The following is a 25,363-nucleotide window of genomic DNA, read 5'->3' on the forward strand; positions in this document are numbered from 1 at the left end:
CAGTGATTAAAAATACATGATTTTTTATTCATTTATTCACTCAATCATCTGACTTACCTGCCCTGTTCAATTCAATTCAGGGTGACAGAGCGGTCTTAAGATCGTCCCAGTTGCCATTCCTCACCGAGTTATTGCACGTTTTTTCCTTATATTCAGTTAAGAGCAGTTATATAACAGATGGATGTGAGGGAAGTAAATGGGTATAAACTAATGGACTTTGTGATGTTACAGAACACAATATTGGTGTACGAAGCTTTAAAAACAATTTTCTTTGCTTTTTTTTTTTTGAGGAAGAAATTAGAAAAAGTCCAAAACACAAGCTCACACTAAAAGAGCTCCGTAAACTATTTATGCCTCATAGTTATCCAATACCACGTCTCATCTTTGCCCTGAAGCTCCATGTTCAACTCTGGAATACATTAAGATGGCAGTTTGAAGGAATAACTATTGTACGTCCCTTGAAATGTCCCCAGGACATGATCTCAAACTTTGCTCTTAAAATTTAAGATCTGTTTGCATGATAATGCAGTTTTTCAGTCATTGTCATGAGCTGGAGTATTTTTGTTACTGATTCTGGGTTTCAATGCTGCTTAATGCATCATTTGTTAACACAGTCCCATGTAACTTTCTGATTTTTACGATACACTCCCATTTAAGACTTCTCATGTTACCAGCACGATGTCAACAAACTGGCTGTCTATAATGCACATAGTGACTGATTCATTAAATAAATGCAGGAGGATGTTATTGGAGGACAAAAGAAGAATAAAGAGATAAAAGGACAGAGACAGAGAGCCTCTATTAGTTGCAGTAGAGACTTCAGGTTACGGGCGGGATGCAACATAGATGCTGCATTAGGTGGCGTTCAGGTGCAACTCAGCGAGAAAATCTGCCAACATTCAAAGTATGTTTGAAGATTTCTAAGATGTCTAAATGTGTCCTGAAAGATTAGACATGAGTACATCCTGCGTTTATCCAGTGGACTGTATATGAAAGATGGACAGAGCCCGTGGGTTTCTGAAGTGTTGAATTGAAACTCATACGTTTCCTACCATCGCCATCTTGGCAGCGTTACGTGTGCCGTCTCTCCTGGAAATTACTAAAATTGGGCAAAGAGGGAGAGCTGAAGCGGGATTTAGGGTACCTGTCAATCAAATGGACACGCCCCTAATAATGCAGAATTTTTAAAAATGAAATTACTTCTAAACAGAGGAGTTAGAAAAAGAATCACTTGATTACTATCAAAGCTAGACGATTCCATATGTCTCCCAACTTCTAAATGGGAAGCAGACTTATCCAGTAACTTTGACCAAAATGAATGGTCACAAATCTGTTCAAATACATTTACAATGACTAAGAATTCAAACATGCAACTAATACAATTTAAAATTCTGCATAGAACTCATTATACAGGACACAGGATGTTCAGGATGGGTCTGTCACAATCAAACATCTGTCCACACTGCACTGGCAACACAATTGACAGCTACTACCATGCTTTGTGGTCTTGCCCACCTGTCCAGGAATTCTGGTTTCAGGTATGTAAAGATCTGTCAAATTGCTTCAAATGTAACATCCCTACAAACCCCAAACTGGGCCTACTGGGTTACTTGGGTGAAATTAACATAGAATTTAATTCTGCAAACTTAATCCTCACCAGTTTATGTATCGCAAAGAAAACTATCCTTCTAAACTGGAAAAGCAAACAAAGTCTGTGTATCCAGCAGTTCAGAAATCTCTTATTAGATCACGTCAGTGTCGAGATGATGTCTGCCTCCTCAAGAGATCAGTCAGCTGAACTTTATTCCCTCTGGTCCCCTGTGATCAGCTCCATCACTTAGTATGGGGGGAGAATGTGACCTTATTGCGCTCGGGGTTGGTGGCCGGTTGGGGTTCTCTGGGGGCTGTGGGTCTGTGGTGGGCTCCTGGGGGGGGGGGATTTTGACTGCTCCATTGCTGGAGTGGCTAGGTTTCTAGCCCTACTGTGGACCTGGATGGGCCAGTGGCTGGAGTTGCCGCGCAGCGGCGGGGCGAGGTCGCTGGCGGGGGATGGGTTGGCGGGCGTGACTCCGTAACGGGCGCCTGTGCCGCCGTGGGGTGGGCTGGGCGGGGTCCCGGGCTCCGGTGCCCGGGGTTGTCCCCTGTCTCTTGGGGGTGGGGGGTCGGCTTGTGCCGGGGGGGGGCTGGGCTGACCTGGACCTGCCGCTGCGGCGGCGGGCAGGTACGTGCTCTGGTGCCTGGTTGCGACCCTGGGACTTGTTGAGTGGGGGGTGTTTGATAGTGTGGATGGGATGTGAGTGTGTATGGAGGGATGTGTGTAGGGGGTGTGCGTTGAGGACTGGTGGCGGTACATAGGTATGTGGATGTGTGTGGGTGGGGAAGTGTGATGATGCGTGTGTGGGGGGGGTGTCGTGGTGTCTGTGGGGGGGGTAGTGCCGTGTGTGTAGGGGAGTGGGGTGATGCGTGTATGTGGGGAGTGGCGGTGGTGCATGTATACGGGTGTGTGTATGGGGGGGGAGGAGGGGGAGGGGGGGCGTGCTGTCTGTGTGTGTGTGGGGGGGGGCAGGGGTGTATGTATGGGGGAGTGGGTGGTGCATGTGTGTGGTAGGTTGGTGGATAAGTGTAGATATGATGGATGGGAGTGGGGGAGATTTGGATGTGACGTGGGGGTCAGGAGGATGGTTTTAAGGGTGGGCTGAACGGGTGGCTGGGTGGACCTGAATGTGTCCGGAAGTGTGTGTGTGTGTGTGTGGCTGTAGGTTTGTGCTGAGACAGTGTGAGGTGCCGATGTGTGGACAAGGTGGGGACTTCATGTCCCCAGGTGGGGGTGTCCTCTGTGAGTGAGGGGGCGGTGGACAATCGGTCTGGGATTCCCCTTCTGCCGCCCCGCCTCCTCTTTGTCCTCGTGCCCCCCTTCTGCATGTGGTGAGTTGGTCCCCTCTTGGGTCGGTGATGACTCTCTGGTTAGAGTCGCCGAAGGCTCTGGTTACGGGGATGGCTGTCCCCGGCTTGTCCTGGTCCTTGGGGGGCCCTGGGAGTAGGGGGCATGCCCAGTGCTGCGGGCGGCTCACCTTCTGGAGGAAAGCTCACTTTCCTCCAGACTTAAATCCCTCAACCCCTCTTCCTCCCCGCTCCCCATCACACACAGGCAGGGTATTGGGAGGTGTGCACGTGGCGCTGGGTGGTGAGAAAGGCCATCAAGGTGGTCTTGATCGCTGCACCCAGCCTCGGCTCACCTCCCAGTTTTAATTACACTTAGACACCAAACACCAAAACACTGACGACTCACATGATTAGGGGGAAGAGCATGCGGTGTATGGTGGGCGGGGCTGCTTAGGTGGTCCCCCTCCCAGCACCGCGTGGCAATTCCCTCAGTTTTAATTGCAACTAATACATACTTCACAATCAGTCATAAGCGGGGGGGAGGCAGGGACAATAGGGTCTTCTCATGCCCCTGCTCTCGGGGCTTTACTGGGGGGGGGGTACGGGTGGGGGAAGAGTGCCGTCCATTAGGCCTAAGTCTGGGCTGGCCTGGCTGTAGGAGGGTTGTCGCCGGCCCTGGGGGGGTGCTGGGTCGGCTGCATCTGTGGGGTGGTGGGGGGGACGCTGGGAGTGGTGGGCGGTAATTATGGGGGCCCTGATCGGGGCCATCCTGTCCTCTGCCCCCTCTGAGGTATCTCACATGGGACATGATGGAGGGATGAGGTGAGGATGTGTGGGAGTGGGTGTATGGGGTTACAGATGGATGGTGGGATGGCTGGGGGGGGGATTAGGGTTAGGGATATAGGTGGGTAGGGGATAGGGATGTGTGAGGATGAGTAGATGTGTGTGTGGAGGGGTATGTTGGCGCGTGGGTTGTATTGGGGTGTGCCTGTGTTGGAGGAGTGAGGGTATGTGTGTGTGTGTGTGTGTGTGTGTGTAGGGGGGGGTGTATATGCGGAATGGGATGTGTGAGTGAGGGTGAAGTTTGGAGGGGGGCTATGGGTGGTGGAGGGGTGTTTGGTGGGGCATGTGTGGTTGGGTAGAAGTAGAGGGATGGGGTGGCGGGGTGTGAGCGTGTGTGTGTGTGGGGGGGGGGGGGGGTGAGCGTGTGTGGGGGCGGGGGCGATTGGGGTTCGTGTGACTTGGTATGGGTGAGTGAGTAGAGGTGGGGTGGGGTTGTATATGTTATGGATGATGTGCATGGATTGCAGAGGGTTGTGTGGATGGGGGTTGAGAGGGGAGTGCGTGTTTGGGGGGGGGTATGCATGTATATGTGTGAGGGGAGTGCGTGTTGGGGGGGGGGGGCGGGGTATGCATGTATATGTGTGTGTGGTTTGGTGGTGGGGGGGTGGTGTCCTGTACCCGGGGGCGCGGCTGGTGCGCTGGGGTGCGACCTGGCTGCCGCTGGGTGGCGGTCTGGGGATCCTGGTCCTCCGTCGGTGTGGGCTGTGCCCTCTGCCTGCGGGGGCGGGGGGCTGCTCACGGGCTCTTGGGGCCCTGGGGCCTGCGCTCTGTCTGCCCTAGGTGGCCGGTGCCCGGCGGGATCGGCCCTTGCCGGCCTGGGCCTGCTGGGGCCTGTTCCCCCTGACTGCGGGGGACTCTGGTTGGGCACCTCCTTCGCCACCTCCTGGGCAGATGCATGGCTGGCTCTGGAGTGGGGGGGTTGGGATCTGTACCTGGGGGTGACTGTCGGTTACCCGGGTCTCTGGGTTCTCCTGGCCTTCCTCTAGCTGTAGGCGGGCGGGGTCACATTGGCATGATCACTCTTCTCTAAACACGTTCCACTCTGAATGTTCTGCATGAATGTTCTGCATGTGTCACAGTCACTGAGTCATCCAGCAAGTTTATTCACTAACAGCAGGTACCTCTCTTTCTGTCTTTTTGACTTAACTTGCTAGTTTCTGGTCTTCATGATTGTCAACGGTTTTGTTCTCCACGAATCTAGAGTTGGCTTGTGTGGGTGTATATATTTATGTGTGTGAGTGGGTATGTGTGTGTACTTATGTGTATGTGTATGTGTATGTATGTATGTGTATGGATATGTATATATGTATGCATATGTGTGAGTGTATGTGTATGTATGTGAGTATGTATATGTGTATATATGTATATATATATATATATATATATATGTGTGTGTATGTATGTGTATATGTATATCTATCTTTATGTATGCATGTATGTGTACATGTGTGTGTATGCATGTGTATGTATGTGTATATGTATGTATGTATGTATATATGTATATATATAATGTATGTGCGAGTGTATATACATATATATGTAGGTGGGTATGTATGTGCATATACATGTATGCATTGATCTCTTTCTTTTGTTTTTTTTTTTTTTTTTTGTTTTTTTTTTATGTTCTCTTTTCTGTTCTCTTTCTGCCCCTTTCCTGTCCTTTCCGGTCGGGTCCAGTAGCATAAACTCTGTAATACAAGCTATTATCCAAAACAAATTGAAAAATAAAATAAGAATCAAGAAATACAAGGGGATCATTACATCTACAAAAGTTCCCCTTGGCAAAATAAATTTGCTCAGCAGAACACAGCATCCAGAACATCAGTCTGCTTGCTTAAATGCTGGACAAGACAAAAAAAAAAAAAAAAAAAAAAAAAAAAAAGAAAAAGAATCACTCCCCCCACAGTTGTCATGAAAGTAAACCTGACCTATTAAACTGAAAATATTTTTTGTACCAAGCTGTAAACATGTTTATTTCTCCTGTGAAGTTGGTCTTTTTAACATGGGAGTCTATGGAGATTTGCTCTGTTTTGGAGCCCCTAGTGGATGAAGGGGGAACTGCGTGTTTTATGCACTTCCGCATAGGCTTCACTTTTATTCCCCAGAAGTTGCCGCTTGACGCAGACACCAAATCCAGCTTTAAATCCAGCTGTGTTTACACCAGTGGTTCTGAAATTAAGGGGCCTGGCAACATTAAGGGCACGGGGAGGTTTGGGAAAATGTACCAGAGGAACTAATATTTTGTCAACGTGGGCTTTTGTAAAAAATTCTTAGACAGATATTTAGACCGTTTCCATTTTTGTTTAAATTGTTCAAGGTGTGCCAAAATGTAACTAATTGGAAAAAAGAAAAAACTTGTAAAGTTTGAGCAAGCCTTTTCTGTCTGTTTAGGTACAGAGAATAAGCCCTCATGGACCAAAGCGTTCCACGGCCTAGCAACTGTGTGCCTAGCAGTGTGCACAGAAAAGAGAGCCTATCTCTGGTTATGGTGGTACAAAGTTCCCGTGGTACAAAAGCGTCTTGTGCAACTGTGCAGGTCTTTTATCGAACACGCACAAAAAGCTGCGACACATAGTGAAGAAAATAAAGAAATCCAAAAGGCCTGACGGTGCATTTGGTCCTTTGTTGGTGAATTTGAGCTGTGCAGCTTTTTCATAGACAAAATAAAAGGAAACAAATGCTCTTCAGAAGTAGTTTCAGTAAGTGCACCTCCCTCACAGCAGAAGCATTTTCATGCAATGGCTCACAGAAACATGAACTGGGATTTGGAATTGCTGTATTATGTTTGAAATGCTTTTCTTCTTCCTCGTATTTTTAAGTTAGTCTATGCAAGAAGAAAAAAAGTCTGTAAAGTTACAAATAGCCTTTTTTTTGTAGCCAGTTTGCACCACTTCAAAGAATGAGGTGTCTGCCATTTTCCACCAAATCAGCTGATGCATCAGAGAGAGTTGGTCCTTTTGGGACGGGACTTGCTCGCCTTAATAGTTTTGTCGTTTTAAGAGCTCGAGTTTTAAACAAGCACCATCTTCACCTCTCTGCTCACTATTTTTTATTCTTCTGCTGTTGAAGCCCTGCAGTGCTTTGATCCCATGAACTCTCCCTGTTAATCAGTTCAAACAGACCTCTGATCAAAGAATGAAATCCCTCTCAGCTCTGAAAAATCCCCAAGCCCAGCTTTTAAAATATACACTTTGTCCTCTGCACACAGTACATCATTAAGTTAATGGAAACAAGGCGAGGGTTTTCTTCTGCATATTTACTTCTCTTTATGTCCTTTGGTATGAAATTACTTCATTAATTCTTCACCGCCCTAAACTTTGTAAGAAATATTTATATCAGCCGTTCTACAGCCTGACATCTGAGATGCTGAAGTGGTTTACTTTGATTTGGAAAGAAGGAGATTATTGTAGAGAAAATTCACCAAATTGTTGCTTTAGGTAACAATGCAGAAGTAATATCATTGTTTTATGTTTTCACCTCTTTATGCATTAATAAAAACAATGCAACATTTTTAATACAGTATTTTACCTCAACAAACATATGCACTGATACTTTTTATTTATGATATTTTGAATTTATTATAATTTATTATTGATTTTAGAATAGAATAGAATAGAATAGAATTAACTTAATCATTGAAAAAGTGCAATTAAATTGATGCAGCTGTTTTCATATTAAAATCAATAAATAAAAACAAAATAAATAAACAAGACACAGTACAATACTACAACAACAAGCACTGCTAATGAGATAAGATAATGGCAAAATAAAATAAAATAAAATAAAATATGAAAAAGCAACTGACATTGTTTCACAGGCTCTAATACTACAGCTGAGAAAGCTCAGATTATTTTAAATTTATTCTATATATTCATTCATTGATTCATTCATTCATTTTCTAAACCGCTTAATCCATTCAGGGTCGCGGGGAAGCTGGAGCCTATCCCAACTGTCTATGGGTGAAGGCAGGGTACACCCTGGACAGCTCGTCAGTCCATCGCAGGGCCATTCTTCTATATAATATTTGTAAAATATTATATATTATATCATAATTATATTGTGTAAATATTTTTATCAAATATAGCTGTATCATTTTCTTTTCCCATTTTATCACAAAGGCAAACTTGTGTATTTATAATGTATGTTACATCATAAATTTATTTATTCTTCAGGGAGTGGAAGTGTAGTGGATGACTCCCCAACATCCACTAAAGTGGTTCATTTACAAATATACCACCCTCATTCATGAATATGCTGGAAAAAGCCTGTAAACACGTGTCCACTACATATGCACGAAATGGTTAAGAGAGATCATATTTATTAAATTCACATCATTGTGATTAAAAGTTGATCCTTTTGAAATTGAACCAGTCAACAGCAAACAGTGCTTCACGGCTTGTTATTGTTATTTCTGTCATGTGACCACATCTGTAGTTCAGGATGCAGAAGGGAGGAGGAAACAGGGTGCAAGCAGGAGGGAGAATGAAGCTCGTATCGTAGTTCTTCCACTTACAGTGAGGACGAGTGGAACGTGAAGAATCTGGAAGCAAATAAAAGGATCAATAAGGATTTGGATGGGGGGCCTGCACCTGCAGAAAGCCAAATCAGACTTCATGAAATCTTTTCCTTTTATTCAAATCTCTAAAGTCATGTCTAAATGTCAACTTTGACTGTAGCTCTTTGAATTAAAGGTGAAGCAGGAGTGACATTTTCCCACTGCTTCAGCGGATAATTTTACAATTTACTTGTCACTTGGATTAAAATAAAAAAAAAAAAAAAAGAAAGCATGCCCTCTAACTCCGAATACCAGTGATACGTCATTGTCCACCCCTCTGTCCCAGCGGGGAGGCTGTCAGCGGCGTATTGAGCGCCTGTATCTGCGCTCACTCCAGTGGGCCATATTGATGACAGCTTCAGTGTGGCACCGACAGACGGGGGTGTTTGTTTTCAGTGAGTGATGTTGAGACAAATAGGCTGAGATCTCATCACGATGTTCCTGAGAGGAACCTTTTGTGGGCGGAGGACCATGCGGAGAGTTTGATCTTGCTTTCATTAAAAGCCTCTCAGCCTGAATGCAGGGGTGGGTTTCTGCTTTTGTGAGCCGCAGACAGCGATGCTTCACTTCCAGCTAAAGGTTGAGGTTTGGGCGGGATGGTTCTCGTCACGGGTGGAGGGAGAATTAATTTGCTCCTTCGCCACCAGTGAGACGCTTGAACGTTAGGCTTGTTGAACCCAAGGATTACAAGACCATCGTGTACAATTTTCCTAAGAGGCCGGCTCTTATCGCTCCTCCGTCGCTGGCGTGCCTCCGGTCAGACTGAGATGCTGAAAAAGGCAAAGTAGAGGAATGCAGACTGTTTTCTGTGCACGGCTACAAGAAGCAAAAGCTGGGAGAAAATCAGCAGCTTCTGTAATTGCAGCTATTTGAAAGTGAAGCAGAACAAAATCTGCAATCTCCTTGCTCCAAATTCTGACCCTGAGATAGAAGGTAGAATGCTTGGCTTTCAGCACTGAGGATCAGTGATTGTTTATTGACAAGAAGGTCTTTTCGTTTAGAGACAATTACCTCATCAAACGGCTTTACAGAGCAGGAAAGCGGCTGGAAAACGGTCACCTTTACAAAAGTCTGAGCTAGAAGTAGGAACATAGAATAATAAAAAGGTGAAATGGGTTATTTCTGCATAAAATCACAATGAAAACACCTTTCTTAAACTAAGATCCATCCAGATACATCACCTTCACAGTACACTCACTGGTCGCTTTATTAGATCCGACTAGTATTTGTTAACACATATCTATAACCAGCCAATCAAATGGCAGCAACTCAGTACATTTATTCAAGTAGACATGGTGAAGATGAGCATCAGAATGAGGAAGAAAGAACGTGGCGTGGTTGTTAGTCTGAGTGTTTACTGCATGTTTAACGGAGATAATGCAACTAACTGCATGACTAGTTTTACTAGTTGTTGCTGTGGACTTGAGAAGACAAGCAGCAGTGATGAAGAAATGGCGAACTGCAAACCTGAACCAGTCACACACATCTCTTCTCATCTTTAAAACACATAATGTTGCCATGTGAACAAACTGCAGACCAAACGACCCGACTGAATCTGGTTTTCAGTTGCCTGACAACGGATAAAAGAGAAAAAACGTCTTTTTTGTTTCATGATTTCACCGTCAAACCGTGTGAAGGATCAGTTTGAAGACGGAGCTGATTGTTTGGGTTGTGAAGACCGCTCTGTGGCCTTTAAGATCCGATAACAACGTCAGCAGCCTTGTATCTGTCTGGAAGTGTGAGATACCAATCAAACCGAAGGCGATGTTTATGCTACTGTAGACCGAGGAGTTATGATACCGCAGGCTTTGTCCTCGCTGGACACGTCTGACGACTTCAGCATGAAAATGATCTGACTCAAGCGCAAACCAAGCCCTAGAATATACTTTCATTCTTCCTAGCTAGGCAGCTGTGTGGATGTTGCTTCACACAGCAATACACTGACTGATCAGGCTTAAAATGCAGAGAAGGTATCTGCAGTTCTTTCAGATGATAATAAAAAAAATACCATGTGAAGGTGCACAAAGCAGCAGACTACAGTATATAATTACATGTTATATAATATGTGTAATATACGTTGTAAAATAAGCAGCTTTAAGACAAGGTAAATATCACTTGGAATGAGGAAGAGATGGAGACCACTGCATCCGACATGAATCTAATCAGCTCGGATGTTTTTCTGCTTCACATGCTGAGGCCTTAATGAACACATGAATACTTTCATCACCTCACGGAGAACTTCAGACTAAACGGCATTGTCACGACTTCTTTTACCAGGTCTGCAGCTGATCTGTGTGTTCTACTTACAGAGATGTGTTGGGAAACGTCGAGGTGATGCAGCTGGATTTCGAGATGGAGAACTTCACAAGCCTCTCGGTGACCAGAAGGATCAACTGGAACATTGACTACAAGGGTCAGAACCCCGTGCCTGACTCGGAGAAGGTCGTGACGGAGCTGACGGTCGTGCAGCGGGATATTCAGGCCATCGTCCCTCTGGCCATGGTGAGTGGAAACAAAACCAGATTCATACGGATAGGATTGTTGTAAAATTCTGTAACTAATGCAGGAAAAGGAAATATGATGCAAATAAAATTTCTAAAGTTTCTAAATTAGCTGTTTACTATTTATAAGTAAATAAGCTTTTGAAAAGAGGGATGGTGTTGCCACGGCTACCTGGGGCAAGAAATGTCAAACTAGTACCCAAGCAGGCAGATCTGATAAACCGATGGAAGATGATTAGAAAAAGTCTTGGTTTGAATGCGAAGCAAAAAAAAAAAAAACACGTGTCAGAACTACTTTTTTCATGACAGCAACATGAAATTTCATGTTTCCATCAAAGTTTCGCCACAGTTTTGAAGGAAAATTAACTTCGTTTGGCTGTTTCAGAAACTTCCAGGATGCCTTTTCTTGTCGCCGTGCGCCATCCCTTCAATAAGATTATAAAATTAGGTTGGTAGTTTTAACATAATCCTCTAGATTATGACGGACAGAGAGACAAACAGAATAATGCATTTACGATTTTGCCCCGAGCTTTTGAAATGAAAGGCAGATGGCAAAAGGATAAAACATGGTTTCCATTAAAGTCATGCTGAGGTCTGATCTCATAAGCTTTAATCCTGTCATTCTGTGGCTACCAACTACTCGTGGACCACTTGTCACACAAAGGCCTGGTCTAAAAGCTTCGTGCTTCGTCATGACTCTCACATGGTGGGAGGAAATAGTTTCTATTTTCTAAATGAACAAAGTATCTCAGTCAAAATTTGACCCATCAATCCGTTTTCTGTAGCAGCTTAATCTAATGCATGATCGCAATCATGGCTGGAGCCTGTCCCAGCTGCAATCAGGTGAGAGGGTAGATCCTGGACAGGCTGGTGGTCCGTCACAAAGCCAGCAGACAGACAGATAGATAGACAGACGGCCACACTGGCATGCACTAAGTGTGTCACTGTGCTTCCTAGGCTGTAATTTACACCCAAGACAAAACCTGTTTTGATTGTATTCTGCGCCTGGTGGATACATTTGGTACTACAATTATTTATATATATATATATATGTGTGTGTGTGTGTGTGTGTGTGTGTGGGTGTGTATGTATATATGAACATTTTTTTTATTTTTTTAAAGGCCTAAAATAAAGATTTATTCATTGTTTTTAAAATAGCTTTTGTCCTGTGACTTCCTGGTTCAGGCTTTAAAAAAGTAAAATTAATGAGTAGCCAGGGAGATATTCACCGCTGTTCGCTGATTTTAGCCCACATTTAGACTAAATCATAGCCCACTCTCAGCTTTCATCATTGATCACGTAACTTGCATGTTGGCAGCTTCATGAGCGACTAAAAGATAAACAAAGCAGGCGTACTGCTATGGGCCCGTCTGCTACAGCTAGCTGTTCATGTGGATCAAAACAACGGTAGATTGGTGCTGAGCTTTTGGAAGTTCCGATCAACTTCCTCATGATGGGATCTCATTTTCCACACTGCCTGCTGACCCTCAATAACAGGCTAAATAGATTCCTGCCATGAAAAGAAATAACGTGAAGCCATTGGAGAGCTCTTGGCTAGGTAGCGAGCACTTTGTTGGTGTTAAGCAAGCATTCATAGCCCTGTTTTTCATGCCTGTTGCTTCTCTCCTTTTGACTGCCTGTGAGGAACTATGAGGAAGGTATCATAAAGGAAAATGACCATGTATGTTTCAGGCTGTCTTACTGTGTTACCTGTCATTTTCCTGCTTATAACAGTACTTACTCATTCTGCAGAAGGTCTACTCTAAAATTAGGACAACACTGAGGTGCTAAAAATGCCCAACCAATAATATTGGTTTGTGAAAGAGCTGGAAAACATGTCTGGAGATTGTAAGGGAAGACATCACAAACTTCATATTTCACTTCTGATAATTATAGATTTTTATGTGCGGCTGTATAATATTTTCATGTGTTTGATGAAATATTAGCAGGAGCTCGGTTAAATCCATCATTGTTTAACAGAAGTAAGCTGGAGGATGGTGACACATAAATTTTATCCAGTTTTAATCAGTTGATTTTCTCAGATAGTTTTGCATTGGCTGAGAAGGTAATGTCTAATGATATCTATCTATCTATCTATCTATCTATCTATCTATCTATCTATCTATCTATCTATCTATCTATCTATGTATATATATATGTATATCTAGACAAGCCTTCTCCCAATTCAGTTACTTTTTGTTTCAAAGGCAAATAAAGAGATTTATTTTGATGAAAGTTTGCAATACTTTTACCAAGCGTTATCTTTGTACAGTTTCTGCAGCCTTTGCGGAGCAGTGCCATCCAGCTGGGATGTTAGTTGTAAATCATTAAAGCCTGATTTTTTTTTTTTTTTTTTTTTTTTTAAGTAACCAAACATTTTTATTGCTAGAAATCTTTACAAGACTTCAAAAGATGCCAAAGATACATGTACGTGTCTGTAAAATCAAATCACGTCGTGTTCCAGCATCACATTGAAAATCATTGTATAAGCATTTGTGACATATGTCAATAATACAGGAGTAAACCAGTAAAAGTAAACGTGTTGAATTTAGATTTTTATTGCTAGATCGAGATTTTATATTGTAAAGGAAAGAAATGATTGTTTCTCTAACAAACACACTCACACTCACTGCTGTAAAACTGGTGCCATTAGTGTGTATAGTGGGAGCTGCCACGCTGCTGATACTGGGACTGGGGGTTTGTCTCCACCTGATCTGTGTTACGGTCCTTTATGAAAAAGTTATAAATATCTTGTTTTCTCTTCATTCTTATATCATCTTAGATGAAATCAGATTGGATACATAATACCCTTTTCTAAATTTTCATGCTGCAGCTACTTTAACTAGCAGCCTTGCTAGCCTCATGTTCTATGATGTCCCCTACTGTTTGACTTTTTGTGTTGTTCTCACTCTCAGAAGTAAGTCGCTGCTAAATGACTGTGGAATAGAATAGAGTGATTCATTTGAACCAGATCATGTAGCTTTAGCATAGTCAGCATTAAGCAACATTGTTGCTGAAGCACTCTTTACAGCATCTTTAGTTGATTTCGAGGTCCCATGTGAAATTAGTAATCAACAGAATTGATGTGTGGTCCTTAAAAACACTCTCTGTATACTAAATATGATATGGTTTCACAACATTATCTTAAAACAAATCTATTGCTGTTATATAACTAGCTAAGCACTGCTACTTAGCTACATGCTAACATCAAGTTAATTATTTAGTACGATATTCTTCTTCTCCTTTCTCTTCTTCTTTTCTTCTTATTATTGTTATTAATATTTTTATTATTAGTAGTAGTGGTAGTATTAGTATTAGGGTTAGTATTATACACATTATTTAATTAGTACTTCCACATGGACAACTTTTTTTTCTATGCGGAAGTGCATAAAACTGCAGTTCCCTCTTCATCCACCAGGGGCTGCAAAACAGAGCAAATCCTCATAGACTCCCATGTTAAAAAGGCCAACTTCACAGCAGAAATAAACATGTTTACAGCCTGTTTCAAAAATTCATTTTTGGTTTAATAGGTCAGGTTTACCTTCATGACAACTGTGGAGGGAGTGATTTTTTTTCCAACACCTCCGTTCAGCATATTTAGGGGGCGTGTCCTTTTGATTGACAGGTATCCAATCTCCCGCTTCAAGTCAGAAGAACAACTGCGGTTTTTAGCCGGTTAACAACGTGACTTAGCTTTAGCATGGCTTACCTCTGTTAGCTGGTTAGCTCCTGTTATCTCCAGGTTCGGCCCGGTTAGCTCTTAGGCACCTCAGAGTTCGCTCGATGTCAGTCATCACCATGACGCTCACAGCCCCCCTCTCAGCTCCACCTCTTTGCCCATATTTGTATTTTCTGGACGAGACGACACGCATGCCTCTGCCAAGATGGCGATGGTAGGAACCGCCCACCGAGCTTCAGTTCAGCTCTTCTGTCACCTATGGGTGACGTCACGGAGTCTCTGTCCATCTTTTTACATACAGTCTATGGTACAGCCACATGTCAGTCTTTTAAAAACATGACAGAGTCTTCAAACCGGTGTAGTGATACTGGTGATCCATGTTTGTCTCTAAAGACATTTCTGCCCTCCATTTCCTCCTGTAACCTGTAAAATACTTGAGGTGGTATGTCTAGCCAGACTTCAGGGGTAGCCAGTGCCACCCTGGCCACCGTCTAGCTCCGTCCCTGCTTCAAAACAAAGTTGTGCCATAAAGCTCAGCGATGATGACGTATTTTTGGAGTGCAATTCAGATGGATTTATTGTTATTATACACAAATGCAATCAAACCTACGCTGTCTGCAGGTGATTGTTACAAGTCACTGAGTAGGGCTATACTTGTTACTGAAAGGTGGCAATTAATCAGAGTGGTAAGCAGATTATGGAAACGACGGGACACAAATCAAGCCAAAGGTGCTGAATTAATCTGACTTTGCCTTGGTTTCATCATTTCTACCTCTGCTGATTTAGTCATTTGATTGAGTGAAATTACTGATTTTTTCTTCTGTAATGAAATTTGACTGTGGATAAGTGATTGACTTGATGTCGGTGGTATGTAGACTGAATGTGAAGGTCTAACTAAAGTGTGTTTCTAATGAGAGCTTTGCTGTGATGGTGGGGGGAAAAGGTTGCCACTGCTGCTTGACTCTTTAAAAGCAGAAAGTTCTTTGGCTGGTTGTACATTCACCTCTGTGTATTCCATATACAGACTATCTCTGTGAATCCCAGCAAGTCCTGATAGTTCCGTCAGAGTGATAACTCTTAGTTGGTTGTTGCATATTTGCATAATAACAGCTGCTTGGCATCTAAAGCTCCATTAAATATACTTGAGTTGCAGTTATGACTTTATGTATGGCACATCTGCTCTAACATAAGGTTCACTTAATATCTCTTGTCCCCTTGGCATTTGAGATTTGCATACATCTTGTACCCAGATGTGTTGTGCTGTGCTGCAGAATGTGCTTGTTTGACTTTTCCTTGTAAAATTTCTCAGTCTCTGGCAGCGCTGCACCAACACTGCTCAGTAGTCGGACTTGTTTGTTTCCATTGTTGAGACTTTCTTTTAATGGTTTCTAGCTTCAGTTTCTGAGGAAAGGACTCAAGTTAAAATGACACCATGAAAGAAAACATGGGTGGCTTTGTCTTTTTAGCTGACAAATAATGCTCTCCCTGCTCACAGTGAAACTCAGACGTGTCTACATTTGTTTGTACACCAAGGACATGTTGCACGCAGAGCTGTTGGGCTTGATGGGTTTAGCAAGCTTTCACACACTGGAAATTCTCCCAATGTTTCCTGGAAATCTGTTATTATCTCTCAAGTTGTTTGGAAATATATCAGTCTCTTTATCAGCTCCACCTGTTCAACTGTTTGTGAATACACGTTTGATCAGCCAATCACAGGGCAGCATGTAGACATGTTGAAGACAACCTAATCAAGTTCAAACTGAGCATCAGAATGAGGGAGAAACAAGATTTAAGTGAATTGAAGTACATTTATCTTAAATGTGGCATGGTTGATGTCAGAGGTCAGAGGAGACTGGTCAGACTGGTTGGAGATGATGGAAAGACAACAGGAAGTCCAGTAAGAACTGGTTCCAACCAAGATCTGCAGAACATCATCTCTGAACACACAACCTGTCCAGCCTGGAAGCAGATGGTCTCCAGCAGCAGAAGACCACAGCAGGTTCCCTCCTGTCAGTAAGAACAGGAAACTGAGGCTACAATTCACACAGACTCACCAGAACTGGACAATAGAAGATGGAGAAACGTTGCTGGTCTGATGAGTCTCCAGTTCAGCTCCACATTCACATGGTAGGATCAGAATCTGCTGGAAACATCATGACAACATGGATCCATCCTGCCGTCAGGATCAACGCTTCAGGCTGCTGCTGGTGGAATGGTGGGGGGAGGTTTTCTGGTCCCACTTTGGTCCCCTTAGTACCAGTATGACATGGTTTAACCAGCACAGCCTACCTGAGTCCTGCTGCTGACCATGTCCATCCCTTTCTGAGCACAGTGTAGCATCTTCTGATGGAAACTTCCAGCAGGATGATGCACCATGTCACAAAGCTCACATCATCTCCACCATGACGATGAGTTCACTGTCCTCCAACGGCCTCCACAGTCACCAGATCTCAGTCCAGCAGAGCAGCTTTGGGACGTGGTGGAACGGGAGATTCTCATCATGATGTGCAGCAACTGTGTGATGCTTCATGTCAACGTGGAGGAAAACCTCTGAGGAATGTTTGCATCAACTTGTTCAACCAATGAAACAAAGTAATAAAGCAGTTCTGAAGGACAAAAGGTAGTCCAGCCGGGTGTTAACAGGGTGATCCTGATAAATGAGCACAGAGTGTGTAAATGCCGTTACCTTAAAACCAAACTTACTGCCATCTTGTTTCTACTCATCCAGCAAAATAAACTGTATTTTGTCACTTTAAGAACAGAGTCAGATACTCCCATCGTGACGGAGTTCATTGTGTTCACCTTGAAAGGTGAGATTAAATCCGTCATTTCCTTTCAGGAGAGAATGAAATTATAGCAAAGTTCCAGCTGCTCTGTGAGACGTTCCAGCAGAAAGCGGGCGCTATTATCCGAGCAGACAGAACTTCATCATTGTGCCATTTTGTTCAGGAAGTAACGGAGACAGCGTGACGTGACAGGACTCTGCGGCGCAGTAAGAAAACGATCGCTTTACCAGTATCTGTAAAACAAAGTGAATGCTGACGGTGGTGCTTTTGCGTTTCACTGCTGGCGGTTGTTCAAACAGTTAACCTCTCCAATGTATCGGACTTTGATAACTCTCAAGGCTTGTTTTAGTGCTCCGTGGAAAAGCTGCTGATCGTGACTGAATGTTAAATGTTGGAGCGGCGTGAACTGGAGTGGTGGCTGTGCACGTTGACTTCCCATTTGGGATCTGGTGCTTGTTTTATTGGCCCTTTAAAGCAACACTGTCAGGCGTTGGAGTATGAAAGTGATGGTTTTATGATCAAACAACACAGCAATTTGTGAAGCTATCAAGAAAGCAGACTATTGATTTGTGTTCTTGGATGTTTTTTTTTTTAATTTACTGCTAATTTTAGAGGTCTGTTTGTCTGTTATAATTAGTTTTTAAGTCCTTTTGTACTTCATTTTGCTCCAAACCTTCACTTATACTCAGTTTGGTTGCTGTACATTTATATCTTTTTCAGCTCTTTAAGGATACATTTACAGTATAATGTTGTGTAACTACGTGTCACAGAGAAGATTACCACTGTGTCCACCCAACAGCTGCTTTTTGTGAGAATGTGTGTTGGACTGAAAGCGCTTAAAGCCAAAATGAACGACATTAGAGTATGAAACAGTGAAGGAAAATGAGTGTGACAGAGAAAGAAAAGCCTGGAAGTTGCAGATCTTTTGATTTCTTTGTAGCCAGATTTAGTTTAGCGACAGATGCAAGTCAGCCAGCCCTTCAGCTGGTGGCGTTCACCCGCTGACAGCTTCTAGAGTACATCAGCACTTTCTCAAACTGCTGATACAGAGAAGAGGGAGGTGTATCTGTCTCCAAAATACAAACATGACACATTTTATCTCACAAAACAACAGGGATGAGTGTTTCAAGCAGACCCCCACTGTTGCTTTTCATCCAGGAATCTGCGAAGAAGAAGAGAAATGGCTGCTAAAGGAAGGAGGGTTTTGTATTTGTTAAATGAAGGCCGCTATTGCCTCCAAACCGCTGGCTGAAGACATGTTAAATAAAAAGCAAGAGCTGGAAGCCACATATGATTCCCAAACAAGTTTCTGCATGCATTCATACAGATGCACATCAGGCAAAACCTATCGTTTTCATTACTCAGCAGGTGGAGATCGTAGCGCACTACGTTACATCGCCTCACTGCACAGTAATGGATTTTATTTAACGGGATGATAAGCACTTCTCTAATCTGCCTGAATGTGGGAGGAATTGTGAGTGAGAGGAAGTTGCACCGACACGATGTTTTCCCCCCTTCGGGTGTAAAAACAGAAACATTTCACAGCTTTTAAACGTCTGATACACACATTTTTATGTCTTACAATAATCTGTGGACAGCAGTTTTATTCAATATTAAATTATTACAGAATGATTGAAATGAATTGATATTCCTTAAAATTAATATAGACATTATATTATATTATATTATATTATATTATATTATATTATATTATATTATATTATATTATATTATATTATATATTATTATATATTATTATATTATATTATATTATATTATATTATATTATATTATATTATATTATATTAGATTATATTAGATTAGATTAGATTAGATTATATTATATTATATTAGATTATATTATATTATATTATATTATATTAGATTAGATTATATTATATTATATTAGATTAGATTATATTAAACACTTTACTAGTACTTTATATAAATACCTATATATAAAAAATGTATTTCTTTATCCCACATTTTTGTTTTCAGAACGGTATTAAGGTGACGTCTTCAGTGTTTAGTCGGCTACCATGTGTTTTGTTAAATTTTTATTTTGCTTCTCCGTTTTAATTAGCTTTTTCTTATTTCAGGTTTGTGTATTTTGTGTAAGGGGTGTGGGTGTCTGTGGGACTGACCACAGTGCTCCTCTTCAGGAAGTGAACTGTGAATTCTCTTTCTAACCAAACAGCAGAGTGTTCCTCCCACTAGACCCCATCTGCTCCAGTCTAATGTGATGTCAGGCATCGACCGGGTTCCTGAGGGATGACAAGAGTCTAAATGTTTAGCGCGCAGTAAGGAGAAAACTCAGTCAGCTTTGCCAGAATGTAGAAATGTAAAGTTTTGTAAATGTTCCATAAATATTCACCAAAGTCTACAGATAATCTTTGTTTTCCAGACCTGCCTGCCTTTTCTCCTCAGTCCATGGCACCCACAGGTGCCTGCAGTCGCTGATCCGTCACGGCACGTTTTCCTTTTCTACGGACAATACGCAGTAAAATATACAATTCCAGTCACCTGGTAAATTTATCTATTGCTTCCCAGCAACTCTGAAGTGGAACAAGCGGTTTAGAAAATGAATGAACAAACAAACAAATGAATGAACTACAGTTTCTCCACGTTTGGCTTCATTTAAGTTTTTGTATACAGAAAAAGGCAAAATGCACGTTTGAAAAACTCTAAATAATATTTAGTTTTGTTCTGTGACAAATTTAAATTTCACTGTCCAACAAAAATTAAGAAAATGAAAAGTTACTTATATATTTTAAAAATATGTTTCGATTAATATCTACTAGTATTTATTAAAATAACTGTGATGCAACATTTTGGGAAAAGAATCGTCTTTAAAGGACGGTGGAAGAAGACGGTAGATGTGTGCACAGTGTGGTGGTCGTGACCTGCACTGCGCCAGCCGCCAGCCTGAGCCCACTGGATCCACTCACATGAAACGTCTGGGAGAATTTTACCGTACATTCACAACTGTGCTTGATATTTGTCATAATTCTCAAGCTAAATGTGACTCATTTCTACACCTTTAACAGAATGTTATTGGTTTCCTGTCTGGAAGATGTGTTCGTAACACTCGAGCAACACGGTTCCTGAATAATTAGTTTGTATTTTTACTGACTTAACTCACAACTTATCCAAGAGAAAAAAAAAAAAGAAAGAGCTGAATTTTGCAGCAGAAATAACAAGTAAATGAATGAAACCGATAAAAGAATAGATTTTGTATGAGTCTACCCAGCGTGGTTTAAAGGCTGTGTAGACGCCGAGTTCAGCGACGGTTATTAGCTTCATTTCAGAGCATCTGATGAGCGTTTTGCTGCGTCCCACCGAACACAGTAATTTAGTGATGATCACTCTGTGCATGATGACTGTTTTCTGTTCCAAGATGAGTTTAGGTAAGGGTAAATAAAGCTCCCAAAGTATCTATTTGTAAAGCGTCCTGTGCGGTCGGCCCACAACAGATGCCAGAACAGCAAGAAGAGCTTTGGGATGATGTCTTTCAATCAGGATTTAACCCCGGAGTCCAGTCAGCTATGCGCTTCCCCTGCTGAAAACCGGCACGCTTTGTACATGAATGAATAAATAAAGCTACAAACAAACTGTCCTGTCATGTCTGGCACCGTAAATTAGTCATAAAAACTATAATGCAGTTTGCAGAACAGCTCAGCGACATATTGAGCCTCCTGGGATCCGCTTGCAGATCAGAAAACACGAAACATTTCCAGCATGCTTGGACTTAGAAGAATAAATGATGGATGTTAATAAAGCTTCAACATTTAAATGGTAGTCTTCTTCTGTGTTGGCTTGCTTTTATAAACATTTCATGTCCTGTTGCAGTCTGAGGGGGAGGAAATCTTGTGTCGCGGAGCTGATTATGCGGCTGCTGAAGGAGGAAAGCTGAACACGACACCCTGCTGCCTCTGACATTTTACATATCTTTTCCCTGAAACTAGCTGTCTGGCTAAATGTATCTCCCATATTTTCCACTCGCTTTCCCCTCATTGTGTCCTCCACCTGTTGGAGAGACGTCGCCTCATCCACCTATCAGGCTTCATACCAGCTAGAAGCAGACGTGCACATTCTTCCCTTCACTTAAACAGAAGCTCAATCACACAAATATTAGAAAATTATCCTTAAAATTGATGTTTCAGTTGTTGTTTTTTTTTCATGTTTTCGTACTTTTGTTTTTTTTATCATCCAACAAATCCGTGATGGAAGTTGCCGATGTTGATGAGATGATGCTTTTCTGTCCTGATGTGGAGTTACTGTTGTCTTTTTAGTTCCGCTTTTCAGTTTTATTTTGTCGTTTTCCTTGTTTGGTTCCTTCATGTTTTGTTTCCTGTTTTGTTGCCTTCTGTTCATTAGTTTACCTGCTTTCAGTTAGTCCATTATTCTGCTTCTGTCTGCATTTATACCACTTAGTTTCTGTTCTCAGTCCCGGTTCATAAATATAAATATAAAACCTTGCATCCTGTCCTCCTCCTGCCTCGCTGTCCTCCGGTCGGGTCTCCACACCTCTGTGAACCTCGACAGCTTCACATCCCAGAATCTGAAGAATGCAGGAACCAACTTTTCAGTAAATGAATAAAAAAAAATTCTACTTTATATCTGCAGCATCGTAACCCCACTCCACTCTTTTTTGTTTGTTCAGAACAAACAAAAAAAGGGTAAAAAAAAAGAAAGTTTTTTTGTGGAAGCTCGTGCTGAGTCTGAATTATATTCCCTCGTTTGGGAAACAAATGTGAAGCTTGCAGTTTGGAGAGACGCCATGAGGGAAAGACGGTTATATCCTTCAAGTTCTGCTTTCATTAGAGCTCGAAAATCAACTCTTTAAATAAACTCTGGTTTTATTTTAGGAAACGTGCATAATTTCTGTCTCTGGTAGTGTTTTCACTCAGCAGGGTTCTGGTTCTGGTTCTAGCTCCGGCTTTGTTCTGTAGTAAAGACAACAAATAAAACACACACACACACATAAACAGCTCCGTGTCTAACCTCGATGGAAGTAGAAGAACATGATCGGGCTTCTGTGAGGGATTCTTTAGGAGCCACCACAACCACAGAGGCCACCGCTTCAGGAACTGTCCAGGTCCGGGCAGACCGGGACCCACACTGGTCCGGGACCCCACATCCACACACACAAAGTCATCCCCATGGCAACAGCCCTGCAGACCAAGCAAGCAAAGGATCCCCATGAGGAAAACACTGGAGTAAGAAATGTCAAAAATAGAAAAAAGAAAAAAGGATTAAGGACCAGAGGATGACCTGCACGCTCCCACTGAATCTCCTACTGGTGCTCAGATCCGGGTCGTACCATCTTCATCCCTGTCGACCGGTACAATCAAGCAGCAACCTCCGGCGGTTAAAAGTGAAGCCGATGTGGAAGTGCATAAACTGCAGTTCCTCCTTCATCCACTAGGGGCTGCAAAACAGAGCAAATCCCCATAGACTCCCATGTTAAAAAGACCAACTTCACAGCAGAAATAAACATGTTTACAGCAGAAATAAACATGTTTACAGCCTGGTACAAAAATCCATTTTAGGTTTAATAGGTCAGGTTTACCTTCATGACAACTGTGGGGGGAGTGAATTTTTTTCTAACTCGTCCGTTTAAAAGTAATTTAATCTCGAAACATTTAGGGGCGTGTCCTTTTGATTGACAGGTACCCAATTACCGGCTTCAAGTCAGAAGAACGTAGAACAACCGCGGTTTTTAGCCGGTTAACAACGTGACTTAGCTTTAGCCCGCTCACCTCCGTTAGCTGGTTAGCTCCTGTTATCTCTGGGTTAGCTCGGTTAGCTCTTAGCTACAGGAAGCTCAGAGTTTGCTCGATGTCAATCATCCACCATGACGCTCACAGCCCCCCTCTCAGCTCCACCTCTTTGCCCATATTTGTATTTTCCGGGTGAGACTACGTGCATGCCCCTGCCAAGATGGCGATGGTAGGAACCGCCCACCGAGCTTCAATTCAGCTCTTCAGAAACCTACGGGTGACGTCACGGAGGCTCCGCCCATCTTTTTACATACAGTCTATGGGTACAATGAGCATCTTCCAGCTTCTATATTCAAATGAATTGGTGGCGCTGCTACTGCAGGGCAAGACGTTTAAACTTATCAGTCTTAGTGCACACTTGGTTTCCATCTTTGTTTCCTGCAACTTTGGATTTTACTTTGTCATTTTTTTATTCTTGCATCTCTGATGTTATTTTATCTTATTTAACGTTTATTTAACCAGGTTAAACCAGTTGAGACAAACTTCTCATTCACAATCATGATCAATAATGATGATCTGTAATGTTTTAATTCAAGATCTTTGGTCCCTGAACAGCTCCGAGCTAAGACCACTACTTATGAGCTGTTTTACATGTTAGTATGCTGATATGAGGAATTCATTCTCTATTCTTTTTGCTGGTGAATCCGTCATATAAACCTATACTTCTGTCCTGATGAATCTCGCTGCCATTATCCATCCAGCCATCAACTCAACGTACTAACTTTATCTGCTTCAGGGTTGCAGAGGGCTGATGCTGATCTGCTGTAGGGCCAGACCAGCTGTGTCTGACCACAGCGACTGTCCAGCTTACTAAACTGGAAGAAATGGCTGCACGAAGGCCACTGCTGGAACAGACAACAAACCTCCGTCATCACACCGTCATTCGCTAGCGTCGCATATTTTAATCCAAACCCATGAGCTTTCTGGACTCCATCGAAGCTCAACAGATGCCTGAAAACAGCTGATGAGGAAGTGAGAAATAAAGTGTGAAACAATGTTCTCAAACAGGATTCGCGCCTCAGTTGTCAACATCCCGTCAAATAAAAAGAACTCTGCCGTCGTCACTGATTCACCAAAACATCCAAAGTCGGTTTTTCTTTTGCTTCATGTGTTCCAACGTTCACATTTATTCTCGCAGTTTGCTCCTAAATGTCGTCATGAGAGCAGCTCTTCCTGCGTTTTCCTGAATAATTGGGGACTTGAAGGCTAATTTAAAACAAAAGTGTGAGAACTGTGCTTGTCTAAAGGTTAGGTGCCTCACTCTGTGCAGCAGAACTTTTTGTTTTCACCTGAAACGTAAGCCTGATGTTGGATCACAAATGAGTTTCCCCAGTGATTTAAAGTGAAAGGAATTACTTTTCTGTCCTTTTTATTCTCTTTTCAGCCCCTTCCAAACACACTGTGGAAGAAAAGTGCACTTTAAATGAAAATGTCAGTTTATGAAATCCAGGAGAAAGAAAAAAGCATTTCGGAGCAAAGAAACGAGTTGTGGTCCGGCACTCAGAGTGTCACATGACTGGCTCAGGGGCCTTGATGGTAATGGTTTTAAATGTGAACCTGAGTGATGCTGATGAAATATCAAGGAAAATCACTCACCGCCGCTTGCCGTTTCATGAAAGCCATGCCTTTTTTTTTCTCTGTAGGACACCGAGATTATCAACACGGCTGTTCTGACCGGACGCACCGTGGCCATTCCTGTTAAAATGGTCTCCATAGAGATGAACGGGGCGGTGACGGATGTCTCGGCCTTTGTGCAGTGCAAATCCTCCAATGAGGACATTGTGAAGGTACAGTAAACCACATTTCCTCAGTTCCTGTGTCTCAGAATATGTAATCCTGGTAAATATAACCTCTTTAACCCTCCACAAGGGAACAGCCCCATCACCAGGAAAGCATAAAAATGCATTTCAGGCTGCTTCATATGTAGCTTTGATTAGATTCCTGCCTTTTGCCTCTCAGATAAAATCAATGGACGTAGATAAGATCCTTCCTACGAATCAGTGAGATTTACAGAGGAGCAGTAAAAGCTGCATTACATGCTTTCTACAGACCCACCTAATGCTCCCGTTGCAGACACCTTGCTGTGTTGTGCTGCAAAGCCCACCATCTCCTCTGACTTGTTGAAGTCTGATGGCTGCAGGAAAACGTTAGAGTCCCCAGATGCAGAGCAATCATCGCCTCTGCTTGCTGGGAATCCAAGCCATCAACTCTCATTTGTTGATTAAATGAATTAAAAAGGGATCAGAACAACATGCAGAGCAGATTAGATGCTGTGATTGTGCTGTTATTATGTTCTCCAGCCAATTACAGTCATAACTGATCACATTACAGGA

At 42.6% G+C, this 25,363-nt stretch overlaps 1 protein-coding gene across 1 annotated transcript in view; it reads left to right on the top strand.

Annotated features, from left to right (window-relative positions):
* The window catches only part of tmem132e (transmembrane protein 132E), a gene marked incomplete at its 3' end in the record, with an annotated part of 191,656 nt that overhangs the window by 92,147 nt on the left and 74,146 nt on the right, over positions 1 to 25,363 (top strand). The window contains exons 4-5 of the mRNA XM_079247143.1: positions 10,591 to 10,783; positions 24,674 to 24,817. Of these exons, the coding sequence (XP_079103269.1) occupies positions 10,591 to 10,783; positions 24,674 to 24,817 (337 nt within the window). The remainder of the gene's footprint in view (positions 1 to 10,590; positions 10,784 to 24,673; positions 24,818 to 25,363) is intronic.

This window comes from Telmatherina bonti (assembly GCF_933228915.1).
Source record: "Telmatherina bonti genome assembly, chromosome: 10".
NCBI lineage: Eukaryota > Metazoa > Chordata > Actinopteri > Atheriniformes > Telmatherinidae > Telmatherina > Telmatherina bonti.